A 24,279-nucleotide genomic window follows, 5' to 3' on the forward strand; every position below is an offset into this window, starting at 1 on the left:
GTTTATGATGTGATTATTAGATGTTGTTCATATATGATATTTCATTATTGGATTAGTTTATTAACGAGTTTTTTTATATTTATCGATGTATATTGACTTGATTTACATTGCTTCCATGTTTGGTGTGCTTGGATGAGAGGGAAAAGTGCCACACTACTCTCTACGGGCAAGCTATGTCACTTCCATTCCCTACTCACGGTATGTATTTTGTGGATTATATATATATGTATGTTCGACAGTTTGTTTATGCAACTGCAGGTACCAAGCATCGACTCCACCTGAATCTTCAAGTCTGAGCGTGCTCTCTAACCCAATGGTAAAGTGGACAAGGATATATCAGTCAGACCCCTGTCAGGCACCCTGGTTCCTTGTTGGTCAGGTCTTGTTAGTCATCACCCTCTGTTAGTACTCTGTGTTTTGAGTTGTCGTAAAATTGCTGCTCTTACTTATAGTTAGTAATATTGTGAAATGATTATTGTTTTACCCCCTCTCAGTATTTCAGATGTAGTTAATTAATTATTTAATTAATTAATAAGTTGGAATTGGTGGAATTTTAAGATTTAAATTATTTAATTAATCCGATAATAATATTTGTGTTTTTAGAAATTAATTAATTATAGTTCTTCATTTGACTTATTTATTAAGTAATTTGAAGTTATTATTTAATTTAAAATATTTGCATGAGTGGGAGTTACAAATTAATAAATAAAATAATTAATGATTTTTAGGTGGAGGAATCTACATGTCCAGAGTTACATTTTGAAAAGGTATTTTATTTTGGCTTTTCAGACTTTTTTGGGGCGAGCAAGAAAAAACTTTGCCATGAATTTTCCCGTGCTCTCAAATTCGTGTTGCTTGGCTTTTGGGGGTTTTTAAAAATAATTTCCCCGCTTTTGGGCAAATGAAAATTGAAAGGGATTGTTCGAATCTCCCAAATTGGAGCTCTTGGATTGGTATCTCGTGCATACAGCTTCTGCCTATGTTCTCTTTTCCAAAAAGCGAGAAAACCAGATTGTCTCAAGTTTTGGGGTTTCAAAGAAAATGGGAATTAGATTAGATTTGTTCATAGTTTTTTTTACGGTTTGAAATTTCTCATTTCAAAAGAAGTAATTTGTGGCTCTGAATCTGAAAAGTTTTCTTTTATCTATCTGGATTTATGAGATTGGTAATTTCACCTCAGAAAATCTTATTGATTCTTGTCTCTGGTAAACTTTTTAACGTGATCGACGACGTTGGCAGACACGCCTTCCGGCTCCACGTGAAACACTTTTGACTCAGAGTTATCCACAACCAGGGGACTTCATCCCCACACTTCATTTGTTCAAACCCGCGAGCACAGTGACTCAACGAAGACACAAGGCCTGCGAGCACAATGGCCCAACAGGAGTTTGAAGTGGCCGCTTCACCAACGAAGTGTTTTAACCGCGACACTACATGTCCGAAGACAATATTGATACTGTTAATTTTATTTTGGAAATTTTCTCTAGAATTTGATATTGACACTGTTAATTTTATTCTTGAAATTTTCTCTTAATGTTTCAGTTATATATATATATATATATATATATATATATATATATATATACACCCCTGCATACTGTTCTTGATAGCGTGGGGCTTAATTATCCTTTTATCGACTATCGACGATGGGTTTTAATTAAAATTGTTTGCAATGTCGTGTGGAGAGCCACCCACGCAGTGTGTGGGTTCACCCCACAGTCATGGGGAGGCCCTCCCCACTGCCGTGAGGTGGGTGTTTAACCCACAGACCACGACACCCCCCCTGTTATGTGTCGTTAACTGTTCAATATCTGCGGTTTGTTTTCAGTGCATAGTCTGTTATGCCGAATTTGTAATTTGTTAATGTTTAGTGATATTGAGTGCGTGCGTGTGTTCAAAAGAGATTTGGTCGATCTCTGAGATTTTGGCAGAATTTGAGTTTTGATGTGATTGAATATATATATATATGTAAAAATTCTTTTCATTTATGTTTCTATTATGGGAAATTTGGATCCATCATTTTGTGTATTTATTTGTTTATTAATTTAAAATTTGTGTGCATTTTCTATTATGGTATAAACATACGAGTAATATGAATAAGTTTCAGTGTCGTTATTTTGTTGTGATTTTCAGATATGTATATATACGTGTATATTTCTTTCGTGAATTATGAATCTTATCCTTCCTTAAGTTTGTTATTGATTAAATCATTTTGTTGTTGGAATTAATGAATTTTATAATCGTAAATGATTGTTTCACGAAATGTTAGTTTTTGGTACTAATAGGACTAAAATGAAATATGAGGATTAAATTGAGCTATTGGATATTCTATGTTAAATATGAATTAATGAGATTTTTGATGTTAGTTTGAATTTCTCGATGAATGGTAGGCTAGAGCTCTTTGTTTGGCTTTAAGAGTTCGTGGTATTAGATTGCAAAATGGTAATAATATATATGTCATTTTCGTTATTGGATGAAAATGAAATGATTGCATTATCATACTAAGATAGAGTAAATGGTTAAGATTTGATTTTGGATTTATATGTATTAAAGTTAAATTATGGACGTAATCAGTGTATAAGAATAAATTTGGTCTCTTTGGTTTAATTGTAAGACTAGATTTTCTTGACTTATTGAGACTACAAGATTCTTGGAACATGTTTATGTTTGTGGGTTGTTTAGTCATGTTGTGTAATGTTTTAAACTCCAGAGTCGAGGATAATGTATGATCTCCATTTGTGCCTTTCTAAGACCCTTGAATGTTATGTGGTTGGCACCATGTATGACTCCTTTGATACTCGAGTCTCCCTTGTAGAGCATTGTTGTAGAACGTCTTCTGATGTTTTTGGATCAATGGACTTTAGTGTGCTAGATGTACCTTCCTAGCCTATTGTTGTACTTTGTTTGGAATCTTTTCTAGCATGCGAATTTAAGCCACACTATGGTTGGAGTCCTGTCATCTTGTGTTTTAGATATCATGGCCTTGAGTATATTTTGAATCCTAGGTGCAAGTAGGGGGAGTGGCTTCTATTGGGGGCTAGAACCAAAAGTGGTCGCCAGGGTAATCCAATGGAAGTTTTGTAATCAAGTGATAACCTAATTAATGAATTTGGGAGGGTAGTCGGTACACATTAATCAAGATAATTCTTTAATGCCTCCTTGTCCGCAAACGCTCATATAGGTTTGGGGTAAGTGGAGAAAGGTCTGGAATGGCTTCCATCAACCTTGTCTCCTCGAGAGGTTGGAGTGGTCCACTAGAGCATGTATGGGGGCCGAGGGTCGAGAGAGGTCACCAGGGTAACCCAGGATGGGGGGTCGGGACCTAATGAAGACCTACCAGGGTAACCCATGACATCCTAGTGATGACACTCTTCCCTTGCTACCTAGTGGTAACCCAGATTTCTTTATCCTTCCGTGTTGTGTTGGGTTTTTTGATGTGGTTGGTTTTCTCATGCTTGTTGCCTTTTTGTGCATATGTCCGAGCCTCTGATGCTTGGTTGTTATGTTGTGGTATGTGGTGTTCTCTTGTGAGCCTCTTACATGTCTAGTTTAATTGATTCATTAATAGTATTGTTATGTTGTTTCTCTGGTGAGTCATGTTGGTACCCTTGTATATCCTGCTTCCGCCTAGTGGGTCTAACTGGTACCTCCTAGCACGGGGGGTGGACCTATTTTGGTGCCACATGGTTGGGTGGAGTGCTTTTCGCACCCATTGGACTCTTTCAGCTTCATGTTCGTGTTGGGCTCAGAGAAGATTTGAAGACTATCATTGATGTACCAGATTCATGTATGCTTCCCTACATGTGACTTTTGGAGATTTGTATACTGAGGATCTATCATTTTGTATATGTAATTCTTATGTAAATTCTCGAGCATTGTAATGAAAATCTTGTATCCATGTATTATTCTGTAATGTAATTTATAACAGTTCCTTGTAATTATTTGAGATGATGTATAACCTTGTGTAGCATCGTTATGGGGCCTTGAGGAAATTTGTAAGTTGATTCTTTATGTATTTTGTTTATCTGTATTTTAGCATTTGTATTTGTTATATTAATTAATTTAAAAAAAAAAAAAAACTCACATTTTCATGGTCTTGGATGTTATGTCCTCTCGGCCTCATAGCGGGGCATGCCAATTGCAGTCATGTTAGACACGCCTACCTTACTAATCTCATATCCAGTTCTGTGCACAAAATATGGATTGCAAGTTATCCGTGCTCTACAATATTATGCTATTCACTAGTTGAAATTTGTCACACAGCTGACCTGATCAAGAGAAAGAAAGTGGTTTGACTGCCCTTAAAAACGAGCCAGATTGTCTCTTCTTTATATGTGTCTTAGTTATTACCTTCAATTATCATTGCCACTCCAAAATGAACCAGATTGTCTCCTTTATATGGGTTTTAGTTATTACCTTCAATTATCATTGCCAAAGGTTGGTTTTCATCAACATTCATGTCAAAAGCGTGGTTATATCACAACATGATTTCTATTCATCATTCCCACCCCTTATACAGGATAATTATAGGTGCGTGTCCAAGTAGGGTCTGCCTGTAACTGTTACCAATATTTATAAGAAAAATAGGTATTGATGTAATAACTGCTTATTGATGTCATCTTGAGATGACTAGAAATTTACAGTCCAAATCCCACAATAATAAAAAATCTAACATTTATCAAATTAAAACATAATGTAGGCATAATCAAAGCCGTATTGTCGCGACAGTTGTATTTTTTGAAGATTAATGTAAAATGATTTAAACAAAGTAGCTGGAGTATCTGAAACGGATATGGATACGATACGACCGGGATACACGTCAGACACTGTATCCAAGGGTGCCCAAAAAATTTCGATTTTCCAACCATGCCAGATACTGTGTGATTTGATTTTTTTAAATATTGACGTAAATCTTCTTAAACTTAATTTGAAAAACTTCAATCATGCTATTTTTTTTATTTTTTCGGTATAAAAAAACCTACAGCAAATAAGGAAGACAAATGAAATGTTTTTCTATTTCAGTGACCCATTTTTTTGGGTTATCTTCCCATGCAACTCTAACAATTTTTGCATATTGTAAATTGATAAATCAGCTTATAATTATTTATGTAGCAAATAAATGTCTATATTGCTTTTAAAGCAATGAATATCTGCTCTAATAACTTGGAAAATTGTGTTAAATATGTGTGTGTGTTTTTTATGAATGTCGTATCCAGTCATATCCGTATTGGGGGTCTTATAGAACGGCCGTATCCGTATCTGTATCTGTATTTGTGTCCATGCAACTTTGAATTTGAATTTATAAGAAAAATTCAAAATTTGCAAAAAAAAGTTAACTGATCATTCAATTCTTAGTTACCATAAATCCAGAATACAACATTTCACAAGGATCAATAATCAGGGAAGTGCAGAAATTACACAATGGAAAAGAAAAACCCAGGCAAATTTAGCATACTTATAACTCAGTATGCCTCGTTTCTGGACATTCATTTATGTGGTCGCTATGCTTGCCAAGATAACTTTCTGCAATAGCAGTATGCAAGGCTGCTCCTATAGGAAGTACATCTTCATCCAGAAAGAACATTGGGGAGTGTGGAGAATGGACTGATCCAATGCTTTCATTTCTAATTCCAATGAGAAACATTACACCTGGAATGCTTTGTAGATAGAATGAAAAATCTTCACCTCCCATTAGTGGAAATGCAATTTTTACATTATTTGAACCAAGCAGGGTTGCTCCAACGTCCATTATATGATTATGCAAGTTTTCATCATTTTCTATAGCTGGGAACATTTTGTAGCGATCTTCCAAAAAATCTACAGAAGCCACGCATCTGTGAACAACAGCTTGACTTTCGATTACCTACAAGCAATCCAATAAATGAATTTATTTCCTCAATAAGGTTTCTTGCTTTTCTAAAAAGGGTTTAATATAAACTAAATATTAAACCAAATTAATTTCAACTGTTTACATCCAAGCAGTAGGAACTAACCTCCTTTACTCTTTTCTTAAGATTGATGAGACCTTTTGTTGTAAAGCTTCTCAAAGTGCCTCCAAATTTGACAGTGGTAGGAATAACATTATGCCCCTCACCACCATTGATAAACCCAATGGATAGCACCTTATTTGTAAAGAAACCAATGCATCAGTCCATCTTTTCCCAGTGGCTGCAAAATATATAATTTTCATTCTACCCAGAAAAAGCTACTAATCTTTAACACATGCTAGGCTATGAATAAACCATCCTTGTACTTGTGAAAGCCATCTCACGAACATTTCACTTTGATGTTCAGGTATACATTAAAATCTTAGCTATTACGATAAGGGCTTGCTTATCATTTACATTTTTTATCTTTTAAATCTTCTTTCGGAATGTGCCATGCTCTGGATCTGAGAAGAATTAGTTGCTTGTAAAATTATTTTTTAAGAGAATATAAAAGATACCGTGGTTACAACATTACTGAATCCTGATTAAGGCATAAAAGAAATAGATGCACATGGTACATATAGATTTAAGAAAGAACACAGACTTCTTTGCAAGAGTAAGCTAATTCATGAGAAATTTCACCTTATTATTCCATATCCAATGCTGTGCACTCTTTCAACTAATGCTTAAGGCTATTAACTGTTTTGTTGTTTTTAGAGGGGTTTTCTTTTGTGAAAAAATCCATCTTTTATAGCAAGCATGCTGATTGTACAAAATCTTGGTTCGTAAAAGTAGTAGGCCTTGAAATGTGCTTGACTATGTTGAACGTAACTCTTGGACGCAGATGTGGAATCCAGTGTATTTTAGGCATAGGTTGTTGAGCATGCAAACCCCAAAATTGTGGCCGTTACAAACAACGTTGCCCTATATGAGTGAAACATGAAAATAATTTTAAACACAGACTATAAACTTTCAGGCATTCATTTGGATGGCACTTTTAAAGGGTGTCTATGACTCCTTCCCAACATTACATTCTGAAATATTAGATAGTACTGGAATGTTTCTTGGTACATCTGCAATAAATCCAATGTAATAACTTGTTTGAGCTTCCTATTTTATTCTATCAAAAATCTACCAGATCCATAACAGTCATAGTTACCTGAACTCTTCCATCTACATTGCCTGAGGAAATAAACCTCTCTCAAACTGTTCTACTTTCTGAATGATCACAAGGAACACAATCTTCTAAGAAACTTCCCTCAAGCCATCCTATGAGATTACCTTGAATGTTTATAGAGATAAAATTCTTTCAAACTTACGATTGTTTTTTAGGCATTGGAAGTAGAATCTTGAAACTGTACCTCCTCTATTATCCAGTTTGTGATGTTTAATACTTCTCTAGAAATAGGGAAATTAATAAGGCTACCCTTTTACATGATGAATATTGAACTGCAATTGCTTAGAAACTTATGAACATTCAAACCGATCATTGAAATGGTCCTATTTGTCTGCAAATAGCCAGCCAAATGAATGTACAATAACACAAAAGTGCAAAATGAAAACAATAGATAACTATTCAAAGACAAACATATTTTCAAAATTTGCACAGGATATGGTTATAACTTACAGCTTTTATAGATGGCCATGAATTTGACAAGCTGCACTACTATAAATCACATTATGATGATACAAACTCTTCGGATGCATAAAATTCCAATCTGCTAAGGTAGATTAACAACCTTAATCTACAATAGGAACATTCCCGTAACAAGAAACTTGAACCTTGCCTCGCCATTAATTTGACAAGCTGCACTACTATAAAACACATTATGATGATACAAACTCTTCAGATGCATAAAACTCCAATCTGCTAAGGTAGATTAACAACCTTAATCTACAATAGGAACATTCCCGTAACAAGAAACTTGAATCTTGCCTCACAAAATCTATTTAAGGATAAAAATAACAGTAGAAAATTAGTAAATGAAAAAATAAAGACCTCATTTATATCATGCCCTGACTCACCTTAAAAAATATCACACACACTGACCTATGGCCTGATGCTTAATTTCTCTACTAATCAGAAGGGGAAGAACCCTTTAAACCCCAAAAAAGGGTTCATACACATGAAATTACTAAACATGGAACAATAAAAATGATACATCTGAGACACTAAAAAAGTTACATTGCAATAAATTTAAAACTTGCCAGTGAATTAAACTCTTCTAAGAAATTCCTATAGAGATAAACCCTTTCAACCTTAGAAAATATTAAAAAATAAAAATTTGAGGAACAATAAGGTAAAATATTTTGTATCTTTTGATTTTGATATATCAACTTCCAATTTTGGCTCCCATAATAATGGAAGCAAAATTAGTAAAGCAGTGAACATCAAGCTATATAGAGCGGCACATGTTTTCAATCATTCTTCACCATTTGGGGCTTTACGCCTAAGGCTTTTTCTGATTCAAATTTTGGAGGTGGGTTAGGAGATGCATATATAGTGTTATTGTTAATGGTTTTTATAACGTGTTTAACACAATTATGAAGCATTTAAAAATAAGGCCACCAATTCTTTAAGCTTCTAGATTGAAGGATCCAAACCTTTATACTTTATGTAAATCGGGAGACTGTTAATTTCTTGGTTGTAAACTTGTAAGTACACTCACCAAATACTGAATGCTTGGAACGGAACTGTGTACAGTATTGTGGAGACTAATGTGTGGAAAGGAAATTCTTTTCTAACTGAGAAAATTGTATACCAAGGAGAAAAGACTTATGCTCAAAACATTTTTGAAGATTGAAATCTGGTCAGTGGAATTCAGAGAGACACTATAATGCCAGCGAGACTAAAATCTGGACAATAAAATTCAGTAACAAGGCTCTAATGCCAGCTAATTTGTGCCAATGATATAGCATTTTTTACAATATTAATAGATAATAAGTACCACACCAAAAAAATGATAGCTTTTTCATAGATCCTAAATTTGAGTTCCTTTTGATAGCTTTTTCACAAATCATAAATTTGCGTACCACACTTGAGAGAGTGTATACCTCTTCAAAGACCAGAAAGCATGAGCAGTTTTTCATAGGTGAAGGCCTTGACAAATACTACCTAATGTAAGAGATTACAAGTGTCGTGTGGATGTAGAATTTACAAATATGCTTAAATGACACAAATACATTACCTACAAATAGACTGGATGACAAATTCTTCTTAGAGGTAATCCACTATAATACAAACTACAGAAGACTTGATTAGAAATATAAATAGCACTCATTTACATTACCAGTTCTATTAGACATTTGCAAAAGTAAAGAACATACCTGGCTCTGCAGAGGATCTGTTTCTCGAGAAATGATCTCCTGCAGGCTCAAAACTATAAATGATGCAGCAACAACAGGGTCTACATTCATGTGTGGAAATGCTGCATGCCCACCTTTGCCATCTATAGTTGCTTCAAACATAGTTGCAGCAGCACATAGTGGCCCTGGTCTGGAGGAGATGGTTCCGGTTGGCAAGGACTGATCAATATGCATTGCGAAAATTGCCTCAGCACCTGCAAGTGCACCTTCTTTGGTCATAAGATCAGCACCTCCTCCCCCTTCTTCTGCAGGTTGGAATATAAGTCTCACAGTGCCCTTCAGTATCAGACAATGACCATGATTAACAGTCACATCAACGAATAGCTAATGGTGTAAGAAAATTCAACTGGTTAATCATAGCCCACAAATTAATGGACATCTGTGCACCATTATTAGAAATATCATATACTATGGTTGACTGTGGATGCACGACTTTTAATAACCATTCATTTTTACTGACATAAGTTTGCAACCAAATATGAAAATCTATTTGATGTATTAGCAAAAACCATACTTTTCTTCAGATCCTCTGTGTTATTGAGAATATGTACATGTAGATACATGAGGCTCTAGTACAATCTCCCAAAGCTATTACAGTTCAACTAACAAACAAGTATGAGAAATTTTTATGCCCAGTATTGGATGCTTCACACACCCATGGTAACATGATGAGATAAGTTGGGGACAGACATGGGAATATAGATTATAAGTTACCCACAATCAATCATTAAAGCCCTATTTTGACGAAGTATAGAAAATTCTATCAGAAGAACTAGTGCTATTTTGTGCCTCCATGTTTCATCAGTGGAAGCAAAATAAAAAAAGAAATTTAACTTTTAAGTAAAGATAAATGATATTGCATTGAGCTAAGTAACATAATGAAATGTCCCCCTTAGTTTTTTTCGATTTTTAAACACAATAATCTCACCCATTAGCGTAGCAAGATGAAATATTGAGAGCAATACATGTTGGCGGTTAGACCAGTCACTTCCACTTTTCAGCAGGATAATGAAATACTGGAAATTAAACAGCTACTTGGCAGTATAACCAGCCAATAACAAAGCCAAGAAGACTGAGATTAAGCAAATGACAATCACTCTACCACTTTTCACGGGAGGACTAGGAATTGTTAATGTAAATAGCTAATGTCGGACTCCTTAGGACCGACACAATTGTCCAAGACAATTTCATTTCGATTTAATAAAACAATTAAAGACAACAATTAAGAGTTGTATAAATATATTGTGCCGATATCATTTAATAACCAAAAACCTGCCACCCTTGGTACGTGTAATGAAGAGACACGATGCTTATGGTGGACGACTCTTGGAAGAGTCGTGATGATTAAAGAACATATCGGGTGTATATAAGACGTGGTCTCCATCCGCCAAAGGTATCAAATGATTATTACATAAAGCAGATCAGACATATATTATTCTACAGCAGTTCCACAAACAGCAGTTCGTGTTCTTCTATAACAAGACTGATTTCATTCTTCAGCAATGCGCTCTCATCATCAAAGGACATTAACTGATATAGAAGGAAGATCGATAAAGAAGAGATCACTATATAGCAGTCTTCAATTATGCTATAGTTCGAATTGTTCATTTCAGTCTAGGGTGAATGCATTTTGTCACATAGCTTCAAAGTGTGAAGCATCTCATTGTAAAAACTCTTGTCATATTATTGAAAGTAATTGAGACTCCTTGTTGCTGGGTTTTTTTACCTTCAAAAGGAAGGTTTTCCCAAGATAAACCTTGTGCAGTTGTATTTGATTTACCGTCTATCTAATCTGATCATAAAACTTAACATGGTATCAGAGCCATAGTGAAAGAAGATCGTGATCAGATTCTATACAACCTCTAAGTATTCTCTCCTCTCTCTCCATCGAGCAGTATCTCTAAGTCTCGAAAATGGTGAACAGTCTTAAAGTTGAAGATAGGCTTGAAGGCGCATCTAACTTCACCTCATGGAAGTTTAGAGTGCTCATTGCACTTGAAGAAAATGATCTTCTTCAATTCATAGAGGAGAAGGATTTATCCGAACTTGAAGATCATGAGGAGAAACTCCAATTCAAGAAGAATGCAATCAAGGCAAAGAAGATATTAATCGACTCCGTGAGGGATCACTTGGTGCCTCTCATCTCCAAGATGACAACTACAAGAGATATGTTCAAGACCTTGGAGGGTTTATATGAGATTAACAACATAAGTAGGGCTCTTGCCTTGAGACAACAACTCCACCAAGTGAAGATGGCAAAAGGAGATTTAGTCATCACCTACTTCATGAAAATTTCAGAATTGAGAGATTAACTATGCGCAATTGGGGATCAAGTGATAGATAAAGACCAAGCAATGTTCCTACAAACAGTGAGACGTGATTAATTGATAGTGGAGCCTCTCGACATATCACCGGTCATCGAGAGCACCTTTCTGATCTAGTGGAGAAAGAGTCTCATCTTCAAGTCATTATTGGGGATGATGCTCGCTATGCTGTAAGAGGAGTTGGTGCTACATCTCTAAAACTTGGATCTGGAGTTTCTCTACACCTAAGTGATGTATTGTTCGTACCAGGGATCAAGAGGAACCTTGTTTCTATTTCAGCCTTGAAGGATAAGGGATATCAAATTGCATTTTCTGAAGAAAGAGTCCTTGCTTGGCCTAAGAACTCCAGCATCAAGATTGCTTGTGTGATTGGAAATCGACATGAGAGTTTATACAAAGTTCAAACCCTCCACTCTCCCAGTTCAAGTTCTTATTCAAGATTCTTCCAGTTCCAGCGAACTCTGGCACAAACGACTTGGACATCTTCACTTCAGGGCTCTTCCATCTTTGGAGAAGATGGTAAAACGTATTCCTAAACTTATTCATGTAAATGATGGTACTTGTAAAGGTTGTGCTATGGGTAAAAATATTAAAAGTCCTTTTCATAGCAGTGAAAGTAGGTCTAAAGAAATACTAGATCTTGTACATTCAGATTTATGTGGTCCAATGTCAATTCCATCCCTAAGTGGATGTTTGTATTATATAACTTTTATAGATGACTACTCTAGGAAGACTTGGATTTATTTTTTAAGGTCTAAAGAGTTTGATGAAGTCCTAGGTAGGTTTAAAGAGTTTAAAGCTCTTGTAGAAAACATCTCTGGCAAGAAAATTTAAATTCTAAGGTCTGATAATGGAGGTGAATACACCTTGGGTAGCTTTCGTGATTTCTGTATTGAGGCGGGGATCAAGAGGGAGTTCTATGTTCCTTACAACCCCCAACAAAATGGGGTTGCTGAAAGGAAGAACATATCTATAGTTGAAGCTGCAAAAGCTATGATTCATGATCAAGACCTTTAGATTTTTCTATGGGCAGAAGCCTCTAGAACAACAGTGTATGTTCAGAAAAGATGTCCCCATTGGATATTACAAAATATGACTCCTGAAGAAGCCTTCTCAGGTATCAAGCCTGATATCAGCCACCTGAGAATATTTGGTTGTCCTGTGTATGTTCATATTCCCAAGGACAAGAGAACCAAGTTGGAGCCTTTTGGCAAGAGAGGAATATTTGTAGGCTACAGTGAAACCTCCAAAGCCTACCATATTTACATTCCTGGACATAAGCAAATACAGGTTAGCAGGGACGTCACATTTGAGGAAGATGTTGCATTCAGGAAATCAAAGGGATCGTGCATGGAGATAGATTATGAGACTCCTCAAGACATGGATGTTGATCATGCTCCTGAGATTCAGAGGGAGACTACAGAACTTGATGTGAGTAATGATCCAATTGAACCCTTGGATCCCACTGATGGGCCCAGAGATATTGTTGTGTCTCGAAAGAGACCTCTTTGGGTGCGAAACACTATGCAGGAAGCAAAATAGTTTGCCGCTCCTAGAGGAACATTCAGAGAAAGCAAAAGACCACAGATTTTCTGGTTATGTTGCATTAATGTGTAATCTTATTGAGTCTGAACCTTCGAGTGTAGAGGAAGCCACAAAACAACAAGTTTGGAAAGATGCAATGGATGAGGAGTATCAATCCATTCTCAAGAACAATGTGTGGGATATTGTGCCTAGACCAAAAGGGAAGTTTGTTGTATCTTCCAAGTGGTTGTATAAGATAAAACATGCAGTTGATGGCAGCATTGAAAAGTACAAGGCTACATTTGTGGCTCGTGGCTTCTCTCAACAAGAGGGAATAGACTACGAAGAAACATTTGCCCCTGTTGCTCGCTATACTTCCATTAGAACCATCATTGCCATTGCAGCAGTTAAGGGATGGAAGTTGCATCAGATGGATGTGAAGACTGCCTTTCTCAATGGTGTGATTGAAGAAGAAGTCTACACCGAGCAACCTGAGGGGTTCGTGATTCATGGGAAAGAGTCTCATGTGTGTAAATTGAAGAAAGCCCTATATGGTCTTAAATAGGCTCCTCGGGCTTGGTATGAAAGAATTGACTGATTCTTAGTGGGTTTGGGTTTCTGCAAAAATGATGTTGATCCAAACCTTTACTTCAAGGTATTTAATGGTGATATGTTGATCTTGGTACTTTATGTTGATGACCTATTTGTTACAGGAGAAGATCATCTCATTGATAGATGTAAGGAGGAGTTGACTTCAGAATTTGAGATGAAGGACTTAGGACTTATGCACTTCTTTCTAGGGTTGGAGGTGTGGCAGAGGCCCAATGGGATTATCTTAAGTCAAGGAAAATACACCATCGATATCTTGAAGAGATTTGCAATGACAAATTGTAAATCTATATCCACACCAATGGAAACTAACTTGAAGAAATTAAGGGAAGTTGCAGCTAGTTCAAATCTTGTGGACCCTACTATGTATAGGCAATTGATTGGGTCCCTGATGTATCTAGTTAACACTAGACCAAATATTTGCTAAGCAGTAAGTGCACTTAACCAGTTCACGAGTGAACCTAGACAGATACATCTAGTTGCAGTCAAGCATATCTTGAGATACTTGCGTGGCACAGTTGGATATGGCTTGAAATACTCTTCCAGTATGGACTTGATTCTTGAAGGATAATCTGATTCAGATTGGGCAGGGAGAGTTACTGATCGAAAGAGAACTTCTGGTTGTTGCTTCAGCTTGGGATCTGCTATGATTTCCTGGTGTAGCAGGAAGCAGTCTTCAGTAGCTCTGAGCACTGCAGAGGCATAATACATTGCAGCATGCGTAGCAACTTGCGAAGCAGTGTGGCTTCGTAAACTCCTTGCAAGATTGTTTGGTCACATTGGAGCCTACCATCATACATTGTGCTCACCAAAGTTGTGTAAAGCTTTCAGTCAATCCAGTATTTCATGACAGAACGAAGCATGTAGAGATTTAGTACTACTATATCAAAGATATGGTACAAAGGAATGTTGTTTAGTTGAGATACATTTGTACTGAGGAACAAACGGCTGACATTTTCACCAAGCCTCTTGCGAAAGTGAAATTTGTGCATTTTCGAGACAAGCTTGGAATTGTGGAAAATGAAGCTCTTGCTGAGAGGTAGTCTCAGCATCAGTGATTACTTGATATGTATTATAATGTATTCTTCTCTGTGAGAGAAGTTTGAGGTGCAAGCCCTTGTCATGCATTCTTCTCTGTGAGAGAAGTTTGAGGTATCAGCCCTTGTTGAGCATTCTTCTTTGTGAGGGAAGTTGGAGGTATTAGCCCTTGTTATGCATTCTTCTATGAGAGAAGTTTGAGGTATTAGCCCTTGTTGTACATTCTTCTCTGTGAAGAGAAGTTTGAGGTTTCAGCCCTTGTTCCACCCTCTGCGAGTAGCCATGGTGGATGTCACTACGTGACTTAGTTACCAAGAAGGACCCCTCCCTAGCTAAGAGGGAGTGTTGATGTAAATAGCTAATGTCAGACTCCTTTAGGACCGACGCAATTGTCCAAGACAATTTCACGTTGATTTAATAAAACAATTAAAGACAACAATTAAGAGTTGTATAGATATATTGTGCCGATATCATTTAATAACCAAAAACCGGCCACCCTTGGTACGTGTAATGAAGAGACACGATGCTTATGATGGACGACTCTTGGAAGAGTTGTGATGATTAAAAGAACATATCGGGTGTATATAAGATGTGGTCTCCATCCGCCAAAGGTATCGAATGATTATTACATAAAGCAGATCAGACATATATTCTTCTACAGCAGTTAGTGTTCTTATATAACAAGACTGATTTCATTCTTCAGCAACACGCTCTTATCATCAAAGGACATTAATTGATATAGAAGGAAGACCAATAAAGAAGAGATCACTATATAGCAGTCTTCAATTATACTATAGTTCGAATTGTTCATTGCAGTCTAGGGTGAATGCATTTTGTCACATAGCTTCAAAGTGTGAAGCATCTCATTGTAAAAACTCGTCATATTATTGAAAGTAATTGAGACTCCTTGTTGCTGGTTTTTTTTACCTTCAAGAGGAAGGTTTTCCCAAGATAAACCTTGTGCAGTTGTATTTGATTTACTGTCTATCTAATTTGATCATAGGACTTAACAGGAATAACGAAACTATCACTCAACCACTTTTCAACGGGAGGACTACAAATAACAAAACTATCACTCAACCACTTATTCAACAGGAGGACAAGAGTACGATATGAAATAGAGATAGACAGCGAAGCCAACCTCTTCCACTTATGCAGTGGACAATACAAGAAAGTATAATCCAGTATGAAATGAACTGTTTCAGTACTACTGAATACAGCCTTACAATGGACAACTTTGCAAGATATTGTCAGACTACAAAATATCAGCATTATCAAAAATTAGACCAACAGCACTGTGAAGTCCATATCTCCTTCAAAACACCTCCAAATGGCTCCAAATCAATGGTGAATGAGAGCTAGGAAGGGGATGCCCAAGTTCCAACCAACAAACTAAGCCAAATAGCCTTGAAACTTAAATGCACACTTCCCAATGTCACTTCAGCAAGGTACGGCCTGCCTAGAGAGGGGCGATCTGCCTTAAAAATTAGGTTCCTCACTATAAATGATGAAACTCAACAAGAAAGGATGCCTAGCATAGAGGAATCCAATGAGCCCTTACTCAGAACGATCAAACAATCAGGCAGAGAGATAAGAATGAATAACTGCTACAACCATGACACAATCCAACAACATGAGAAAACACTCCAACACTTAGAAAACTGAAAAATGCAACAATAAAATCCATCTCAACATAGCTCAATCTATCCCTCTGAATGAGAAATAGTCTCTCCAATCAGCTAGGTGCTATCTCTCAAGCATAAAACTAGCACAAGCTAGAAAGCTCTCAACTTCGAAGCACAAGTCTGACACAAATTCGGTAGCACTTCGTTACAAAATATTCATGGATGCCCAAATGAGTAGAGCCTTGTATTTAAAGAGAAAGATTTCTTGAAATTCAAATTCAACTCCCTACAAAATCACATGAAATGAAATGCCATTTTGGACGCCCAAGATAATATAATTTTTGACTTAATTAAAGTCACATATTCCTCCAAAGGGGACGCCAAAATCTATTAGAATATTTAATTATATTTTAGTCACCTATATTTAGTTCCTTGTTTAATGGTCATTTAACTTTTTAGTTAATTAGCTTTTAAACTTTATTTAGCATTTAGCTTTTTCTTTTTAATTAATTAGCTTTTAAGCTTTATTTAGCATTTAGCTTTTTCTTTTTAGTTAATTAGCTTTTAAGCTTAATTTAGCTTTTAGCTCTTTAATCTTTTACTTTAACGTTATGTTCTAATTATAGAACATCGTCTTGTAACCTCTATATATATGTGTGTATATCTTTCAATGTAATCATCCGATTATTGAATCATTCATTCAATTTATTTTTCATGGTATCAGAGCATGGAAATTAAAAATTTCGAAAATTTTTGTTATTAAAATTTTTCTAAGTTTTTATTGAAGAGATTTTTTTTTAAAACTGTTTTTTTTTTTAAAAAGCAGATTTTTTTCTCTTCCTGGGCAGTTTTTTTTTTGTAGGTTGAAATTTTTCCTAGGGTTTCTGCAATTTTTGACTAGGGTTTTGACCCTTCAGTTCAAGTCGAAATTTTATTTTGGTTGCAGATTCTTGGTGGGTTTTTTGAGACCTCAACTGGGTCATCGTCAGATTTTTTGGGTGCATCGTTTTCCGTGCCTTCATTTTTGAGCTGTCGGATCTGCATTCTATTTTCATATTCTTGGTGGGTTTTTCGAGAGCTTTTTTGGGTTGGTCTCAGATTTTTCTGGGTGCCTCGTTTTCCATGCCTCGATTTTTGTGCTAGCAAATTTGCCTTGGAATTTAAAAACAGTTAAGAATTTCTGCTATTTCTGTGGACATTGGGATTTTTGCTGTTTTTTTGGCACCATTTATGCTGTTTTAAGTGTGCAGAAAATTTTAATTGTTGGGTTTCTTCCAAACCTCGAAATTCGTGCCAGAATTCTCCTATAGGGTTTCAGTTTTTTCAGCAGCTGTTTCTATTCTGATTTGTTAAAAAATCAGATTCTTGTCTCTTGCTTTCACTTAGTTGACCTCGATCAACTTCGATTTCCATGATAGAATCATTAACCAACATCATGATGGAACACAGTCAGAAGTTCAATGGCCGTAACTACAACACCTGGAAACAGCGTATGCTTACCATCTTTGAGTATCGTTGCCTTGATCAACTTGTTTTGGGCAAGGAATCTCGTCCTACAACAACAGGTGATGATCAAGACAAACATGATGTGAAAAATCGAGAGGTTGTCATGCTTATCAAACTCTCCGTCACAGATGATCAACTCCCACAGGTGCCTTCAGGTAAAACAGCAAAAGACATCTGGGATCTTTTGAAGGATCTTCATGAAACGTCCGACAAGAGCCGAGCTTTCTTTCTAAAGAATATGTTGTTTTCTATCATGATGGATGAGAAGTCATCTATCCAGGCACATCTTACGAAGATCAAGGACATCGGTGATCAGTTAGAAGCTATAGGCCGAACCATAGTGGAAGAGGATATGGTAGTGATCATGCTGAAAAGCCTTCCCAGATCCTACGAGCATTTCATTGATACGCTCAATATCTCCTCTACTAATGTTGTTTTGAAGTTTCCTAATCTTTGCAACAAGCTGCTCCAACAAGATCGATGGAAGCAACAGTTTGGAAGCAGCGCTAGTTCATCCACTAAACAGGCTTTCACAGCCTCAGCTTCGCATAAGTACAAGGGTAAAGCTCCATCCTTCTAGCAGAAAGGACAAGGTCAAGGTCAAACTCAGCAGTCTTCCAAAAAGAAGAGCTTACAGTGTTCCTACTGTCATATATATGGCCATTTGGTGAAAGATTGCCGGAAATTGATAGCATCCCAGCAATCCAAACAGGGAGGGTCCAAGCAAAAAGCCAATTCTGCCACGCATCCTGATCAGAAGGAATCTGCCTTCTATGCGTTCATGGCCCAAACCTCCTCTGATGATGTTCAATCATCAACCTGGTACATTGACTCTGGAGCCTCTCGACATTTCACACATTGTCGGGATTGGTTTACAGAGTACATGCCTTTCACTGATTCAGTGATCTTTGGTGGAGGTGAAGAGTATACTGTTGTCGGCAAGGGCAACGTTTAGATTTCATCTGGTGGGAGGGATTTAATATTCCTCAATGTATACTTTGTACCTGGTATGAAGCTCAATCTACTGTCAGTCAGTCAGATTATGCAGCACTCACCACAACTGGATGTCGTCTTCGGGTTGCACAAGTGTAGCATTGTTGACAGGGAGACTCACACTACAGTTGCAGTTGGTGTTGAGGATCATGGTCTTTATAGACTTGTTGATTCTACTGGTTCTTAGGAGCTCGCCATGGCAGCTAGGAGTACTTCCATCAACACTCTTTGGCATCAGCGATATGGGCATCTCAATGTCCACTATCTCTCTCAGTTGGTTCGAGAGGATCTAGTCGTAGGATTACCTGAGATTCAAACTCAGAATCATGGAGTTTGCGGAGCGTGTCAAGCTGGAAAGCAGCATAGGACTCCGTTTTCAGATGGAGACGCTTGGAGAGCATCCAAGGTCTTGCAACTCGTTCATGCAGACATTTGTGGTCCCATGAACACTCCATTAGTCACTAGATGTAGGTATTTTCTATTATTTGTTGATGATTTCAGCAGACGCATGTGGGTTTATTTTCTTAAGCAGAAATCAGAGGTGTTCACCATGTTTCAAACGTTTAAGGCCTTAGTGGAAAAAGAGTCTAGCTGTCAGATAGTCACTCTTCGGTCCGACAATGGAGGGGAATTTTGTTCTATAGAGTTCACCAACTTTTGTGCATCACATGGCATTAAGCATCAGCTTACCACACCTTACACCCCACAGCAGAACGGTGTTGTTGAGCGCACAAACCGTACAGTCACTGAGATGGCTCGGTCTATGTTGGAGCATAGAAATGTTCCTAAACACTTTTGGGCGGAAGTGGTCTTCACTGCATTCTACCTTTTGAACCGGTCTCCCACAAAGGCCGTTAAGAAGATGACTCCAGAGGGAGCTTGGTCTGGCAGGAAGCCCAAAATCAGTCATTTGAAAGTTTTTGGCTCTACAACTTATGTTTGGATTCCAGATGCCACGCGCACCAAACTGGATCCAAAGAGTCAGAAATTGATGTTCATCGACTACAGTGACAACCACAAGGCATATCGGCTGATTGATATAGACACTAGTCACCTCATATTCAGTCGAGATGTAGTATTTGATGAAGAAAGAGGGCCTTTTCAGCCTTCCTCTACTGATTTGAGCACTGAGGATCACCCTCCAAAGGCTATAAGTATGGGTGTTCGTCTTCCCTTAGCTCCACTTGATGGGAGGAATTTAGTTGATTCTAAAGTTGTGGGGTCTCCCAGGCATGACATTGCACCCCCTGACTTTCCTCAAGATCTTCTCGATCCACATCCAGAGGAGCTTGCTCTAGATATTCCAGGCACACTTCATCCTGTAGCAGATGTTGGTACTTCTACTCTCCGGCCTAAATGGTGGGCCAAGACCATTGGTGATCTTCATGATGATGAGCTCATTGAGGGTAGATCCGTTAGAGGTAAGAGCCAACAACATAGTTAATTTTGCTCTTATGGCCAACATTCACAATATTTATGAGCCTCAAACATATACAGAGGCTAAAGGTGTACCTGAATGGGAAAAGGCTATGGCAGCGGAGCAACATAGTCTTCTAAAAAACAATACGGGTATTGCCTGATCTTCCTCCAGGAAAGAAGCCCATTGGCTGCAAATGGGTGTTTAAAGTCAAGTATAAAGCTAATGGAAGTCTTGATGAGTACAAGGCTCGGTTGGTGGCAAAAGGGTTTTCACAGAAGGAGGGCATCGACTATGAAGAGACATTTGCTCCCACAGCCAAGATGAGTACCATTAGGCTTGTCCTCGCTCTCTCAGCTCAATTTGGATGGAAAGTCCATCAAATGGACGTCAAGAGTGCCTTTCTCAATGGTGACTTGCAGGAAGAAGTCTACATGATGCAGCCTCCAGGTTTCAAGGTTGCCAGTAAGGAACACCAGGTATGTAGACTAGTCAAAGCACTCTATGGCCTCAAACAGGCTCCTCGTGCATGGTACATCAAAATTGATAAGTACTTGATTGATCAAGGCTTTCAGAGGAGTCCTTCAGATCCCAATTTGTATGTCAACCATACTAGTGATGATATTCTATTTCTAGTAGTCTATGTTGATGATCTCATCATTACTGGCAATGCAACACATCTGATCATGCAGGTCAAACAGAATTTGTGTCAGCATTTTGATATGAAAGATTTGGGACTTCTCCATTATTGTCTCGGTGTAGAGGTTTGGCAGACTGATAACCACATATTCATTTCTCAGTCAAAGTATGCCAAGAGCCTACTAGATAAGTTTCGAATGCAAGATTGTACACTTGCATCTACACCTATGGAGATAGGGCTCAAATTATTAGCCAAATCAGATTCACCTATAGTGGATGAGTCTTCATTCAGGCAACTAGTGGGCAGCCTCATCTATCTCACCGCCACTAGATCTGACATCAGTTATGTTGTGAGCTATATTTCTCGCTTCATGTCAGCCCCAAAAGTTGAACATTGGGTTGCAGCAAAGCATGTGCTTAGATATGTGAAGGGCACTCCTGATTTTGGCATTCTGTACAGCAGAAGCAAAGATCCTAGGCTGGTTGGTTTTACAGACTTAGATTGGGCAGGTTGTGTTGATGACAGAAAGTCAACTTCTGGGTATGTTTTCAGCTTGGGTACAGGTGCAGTCACATGGACCAGCAAGAAGCAACAGGCAATAGCTCTTTCCTCGACCGAAGCAGAGTATCGGGGAACTGTTAAGGCAGCATGTGAGGCAATTTGGCTACGTAGGATGCTTGCAGACATGCAAATGTCTCAACCAGGACCTACTCCCTTGTTTTGTGACAATCAAGGGGTTCTAAAATTAGCCAAAAATCCAGTCTTCCATGAGCGGACAAAGCATGTCGAGCTTCATTGTCATTTCATCCGCCAGAATGTTGAAGATGGATCAGTGATACTACAGTACATTCCTACAGAAGATCAAACTACAGATATCCTCACCAAGTCCTTGAGCCCGGCAAAGTTTCTCAAATTTAGAGGGCAGCTTGGTGTGATAGATAGCATGACCATTAGGGGAGGGTATTAGAATATTTAATTATATTTTAGTCACCTATATTTAGTTCCTTGTTTAATGGTCATTTAGCTTTTAAGCTTTATTTAGCATTTACCTTTTTCTTTTTAATTAATTAGCTTTTAAGCTTTATTTAGCATTTACCTTTTTCTTTTTAGTTAATTAGCTTTTAAGCTTAATTTAGCTTTTAGCTCTTTAATCTTTTACTTTAACGTTATGTTCTAATTATAGAACATCGTCTTGTAACCTCTATATATACGTGTGTATATCTTTCAATGTAATCATCTGATTATTGAATCATTCATTCAATTTACTTTTCAAAATCAACAATTTTTTACACATTTTAAAGATTAAAATCTTTAATGAAATATGTCAAAAATGGACGCCCAACCTTACAACTTAAAAATGATATTTCATCACCTCAAATCGCCCCCTTAAGTCATAACCAGAAATACATAAGTCACGTGCCTAGGCCAAGGGGGCATTAAAATATATTAAAAATAAATTTTCCCATGTACTGAACAACTGCCATAGTGAGCTGAAGGCCAAAAGTATTGAGAACTACACTGCCAGAAATAGCCTTTGAACTGGACCACTGAAACTTGCCATAAATAGCACTACCAAAAATAGTACTTACTATAAATAGCATACTGCTAAAAATAGTGTCTCCAAAGTGATTTTAACCACATTTTAAGCAGTCGTCGCAACTTACTAAAAATAGTGAGTCAAGAAAAGTCCTTAGATTCAGTTGCATGCCACACCATCGCGAAGCTCTCTGAAAACCCACAAGGAATCCATAATCAAAATTGTAAAAATCCAACGTGCAAGCCACCAAAATTGCCAAAACATCCTCCTAGAAAATAGGAAATCCTAATTATTGTTCACGACTAGCTTACGAGCCTCCAGAATAAGCTAACGACCAACTGAATTGATCACTGCTGAGAAGGGGACATTACACATAATTTGTGTTAAAGCATGTTGTGAACTGGTGCACTTGCATATCTGTAGTTTTAGTCAAAGGTACTTCACTTCTCAAAAAATACACATGATTTAGTGATTCATTTGTGAAATCACAATGCATCTATTTATTTAAATTATACAACAAGATTGTGAGAGATTTGACCAAGAAATCAATGTGTTTTCACCATCAACAAAAGATGGTCACAACAATGCATGTAAAGGAAAATAGATTAGGAGCTCTATGACTCCAAGATGCCATTCCAAACATTGACCCCTTCAACCTGTCCCCCTAAATTTACAAGGAGGTCTGTGGTAGAGTAACCTTCCCTGAATATGTGAAAAGCTCTAAACGCTTCAAATTTCATGATTTTTAGTTTGATTCATCAATGATGTTACTATTGGATCAGTGAGGGATAGCTTTAGAGTTTACCATGTCTATTATGGTTTCAGAGTCCCCTTCTATAATAATCCTGTTAAAGCCAAATTGAATGGCCAAGTTTATCCCTTTTAAAGCCTTTGAAGCTTCAACATAATTGTTAGTTTGATATCCCAAGTTCTCGGAAAAAGTTCCAACAAGCTGACCTTTGTTATCCCTTATCAGATCATCCCCTCTCACCTTCCCTGGGTTACCCTTTGCAGACTCTCAAGACTCTCAGTAACGTTAGTGGCAAAAAAGACGCTCAAGATTGATGAATAATGTAGCAAAGTTAGTTTAAGCATTAACAAGCACATGATTATTATTAATCCCTAAAAAAAGCCTCCTATTATGATCTGATTGTACAATGTATACTGGTTCTTGAAATAACAATTCTATTTTGGACAACTCCCTTGAGTTTTGCATTTCAGATCTGGTATTTTCCCCAAGAACTTGGGCATATGATTTGTTTTGGAAACTTCCCATGTTATTTGCAGCATCTTCAATTTAGTTAGTAATCTACTTGATATTGTTGGCCACGGTTGAGGAGGTTGGGACCAAGTTCAATTGTTTTTTCTAACAATATCATAGGGATCATACCACTTCTAGACATCTATACACAACATCATAATACAAAACTTGTACCAAATCATCAGTAACATTAGAGGCCAAAAAGAACTTATAGTTTAGTGATATTGATTGATACTCATTCTTGTGAAGGCATCACTTATGTAGGCTCCAACCAACTTGTCTCTCCCACCATCCAAAACAAGAAATCAACAAGCACTAGAAATTATTTTACAGCATGGATCCACCATAAAACTTGGCCCTAAAAAGATTTATGGTGCTTGCATGAACTACTGTCTTGAGATGGATGAATGATGCAAAGTGAAGACTCTATCATGTAACAATGTACAAGGGTTCTTGCAAGAATGAAAAATTTTGTGAGCATAAATGTTTTTGCACCTTTATTTGATTTCAAA

At 37.3% G+C, this 24,279-nt stretch overlaps 1 protein-coding gene across 1 annotated transcript in view; it reads right to left on the reverse strand.

The window, feature by feature from the left end:
* Window positions 1–5,318: 5,318 nt before the first annotated feature.
* The window catches only part of LOC131077333 (IAA-amino acid hydrolase ILR1-like 5), a 32,001-nt gene continuing 13,040 nt past the window's right edge, over window positions 5,319–24,279 (reverse strand). The window contains exons 3-5 of the mRNA XM_058014811.2: window positions 9,255–9,569; window positions 5,994–6,122; window positions 5,319–5,863 (exon numbers count right to left, since the gene is read on the reverse strand). Coding sequence (XP_057870794.1) covers window positions 5,456–5,863; window positions 5,994–6,122; window positions 9,255–9,569 — 852 coding nt within the window. The 3' untranslated portion in view covers window positions 5,319–5,455. The remainder of the gene's footprint in view (window positions 5,864–5,993; window positions 6,123–9,254; window positions 9,570–24,279) is intronic.

Source organism: Cryptomeria japonica, chromosome 11 (genome assembly GCF_030272615.1).
Source record: "Cryptomeria japonica chromosome 11, Sugi_1.0, whole genome shotgun sequence".
Classification (NCBI taxonomy): Eukaryota; Viridiplantae; Streptophyta; class Pinopsida; order Cupressales; family Cupressaceae; genus Cryptomeria; species Cryptomeria japonica.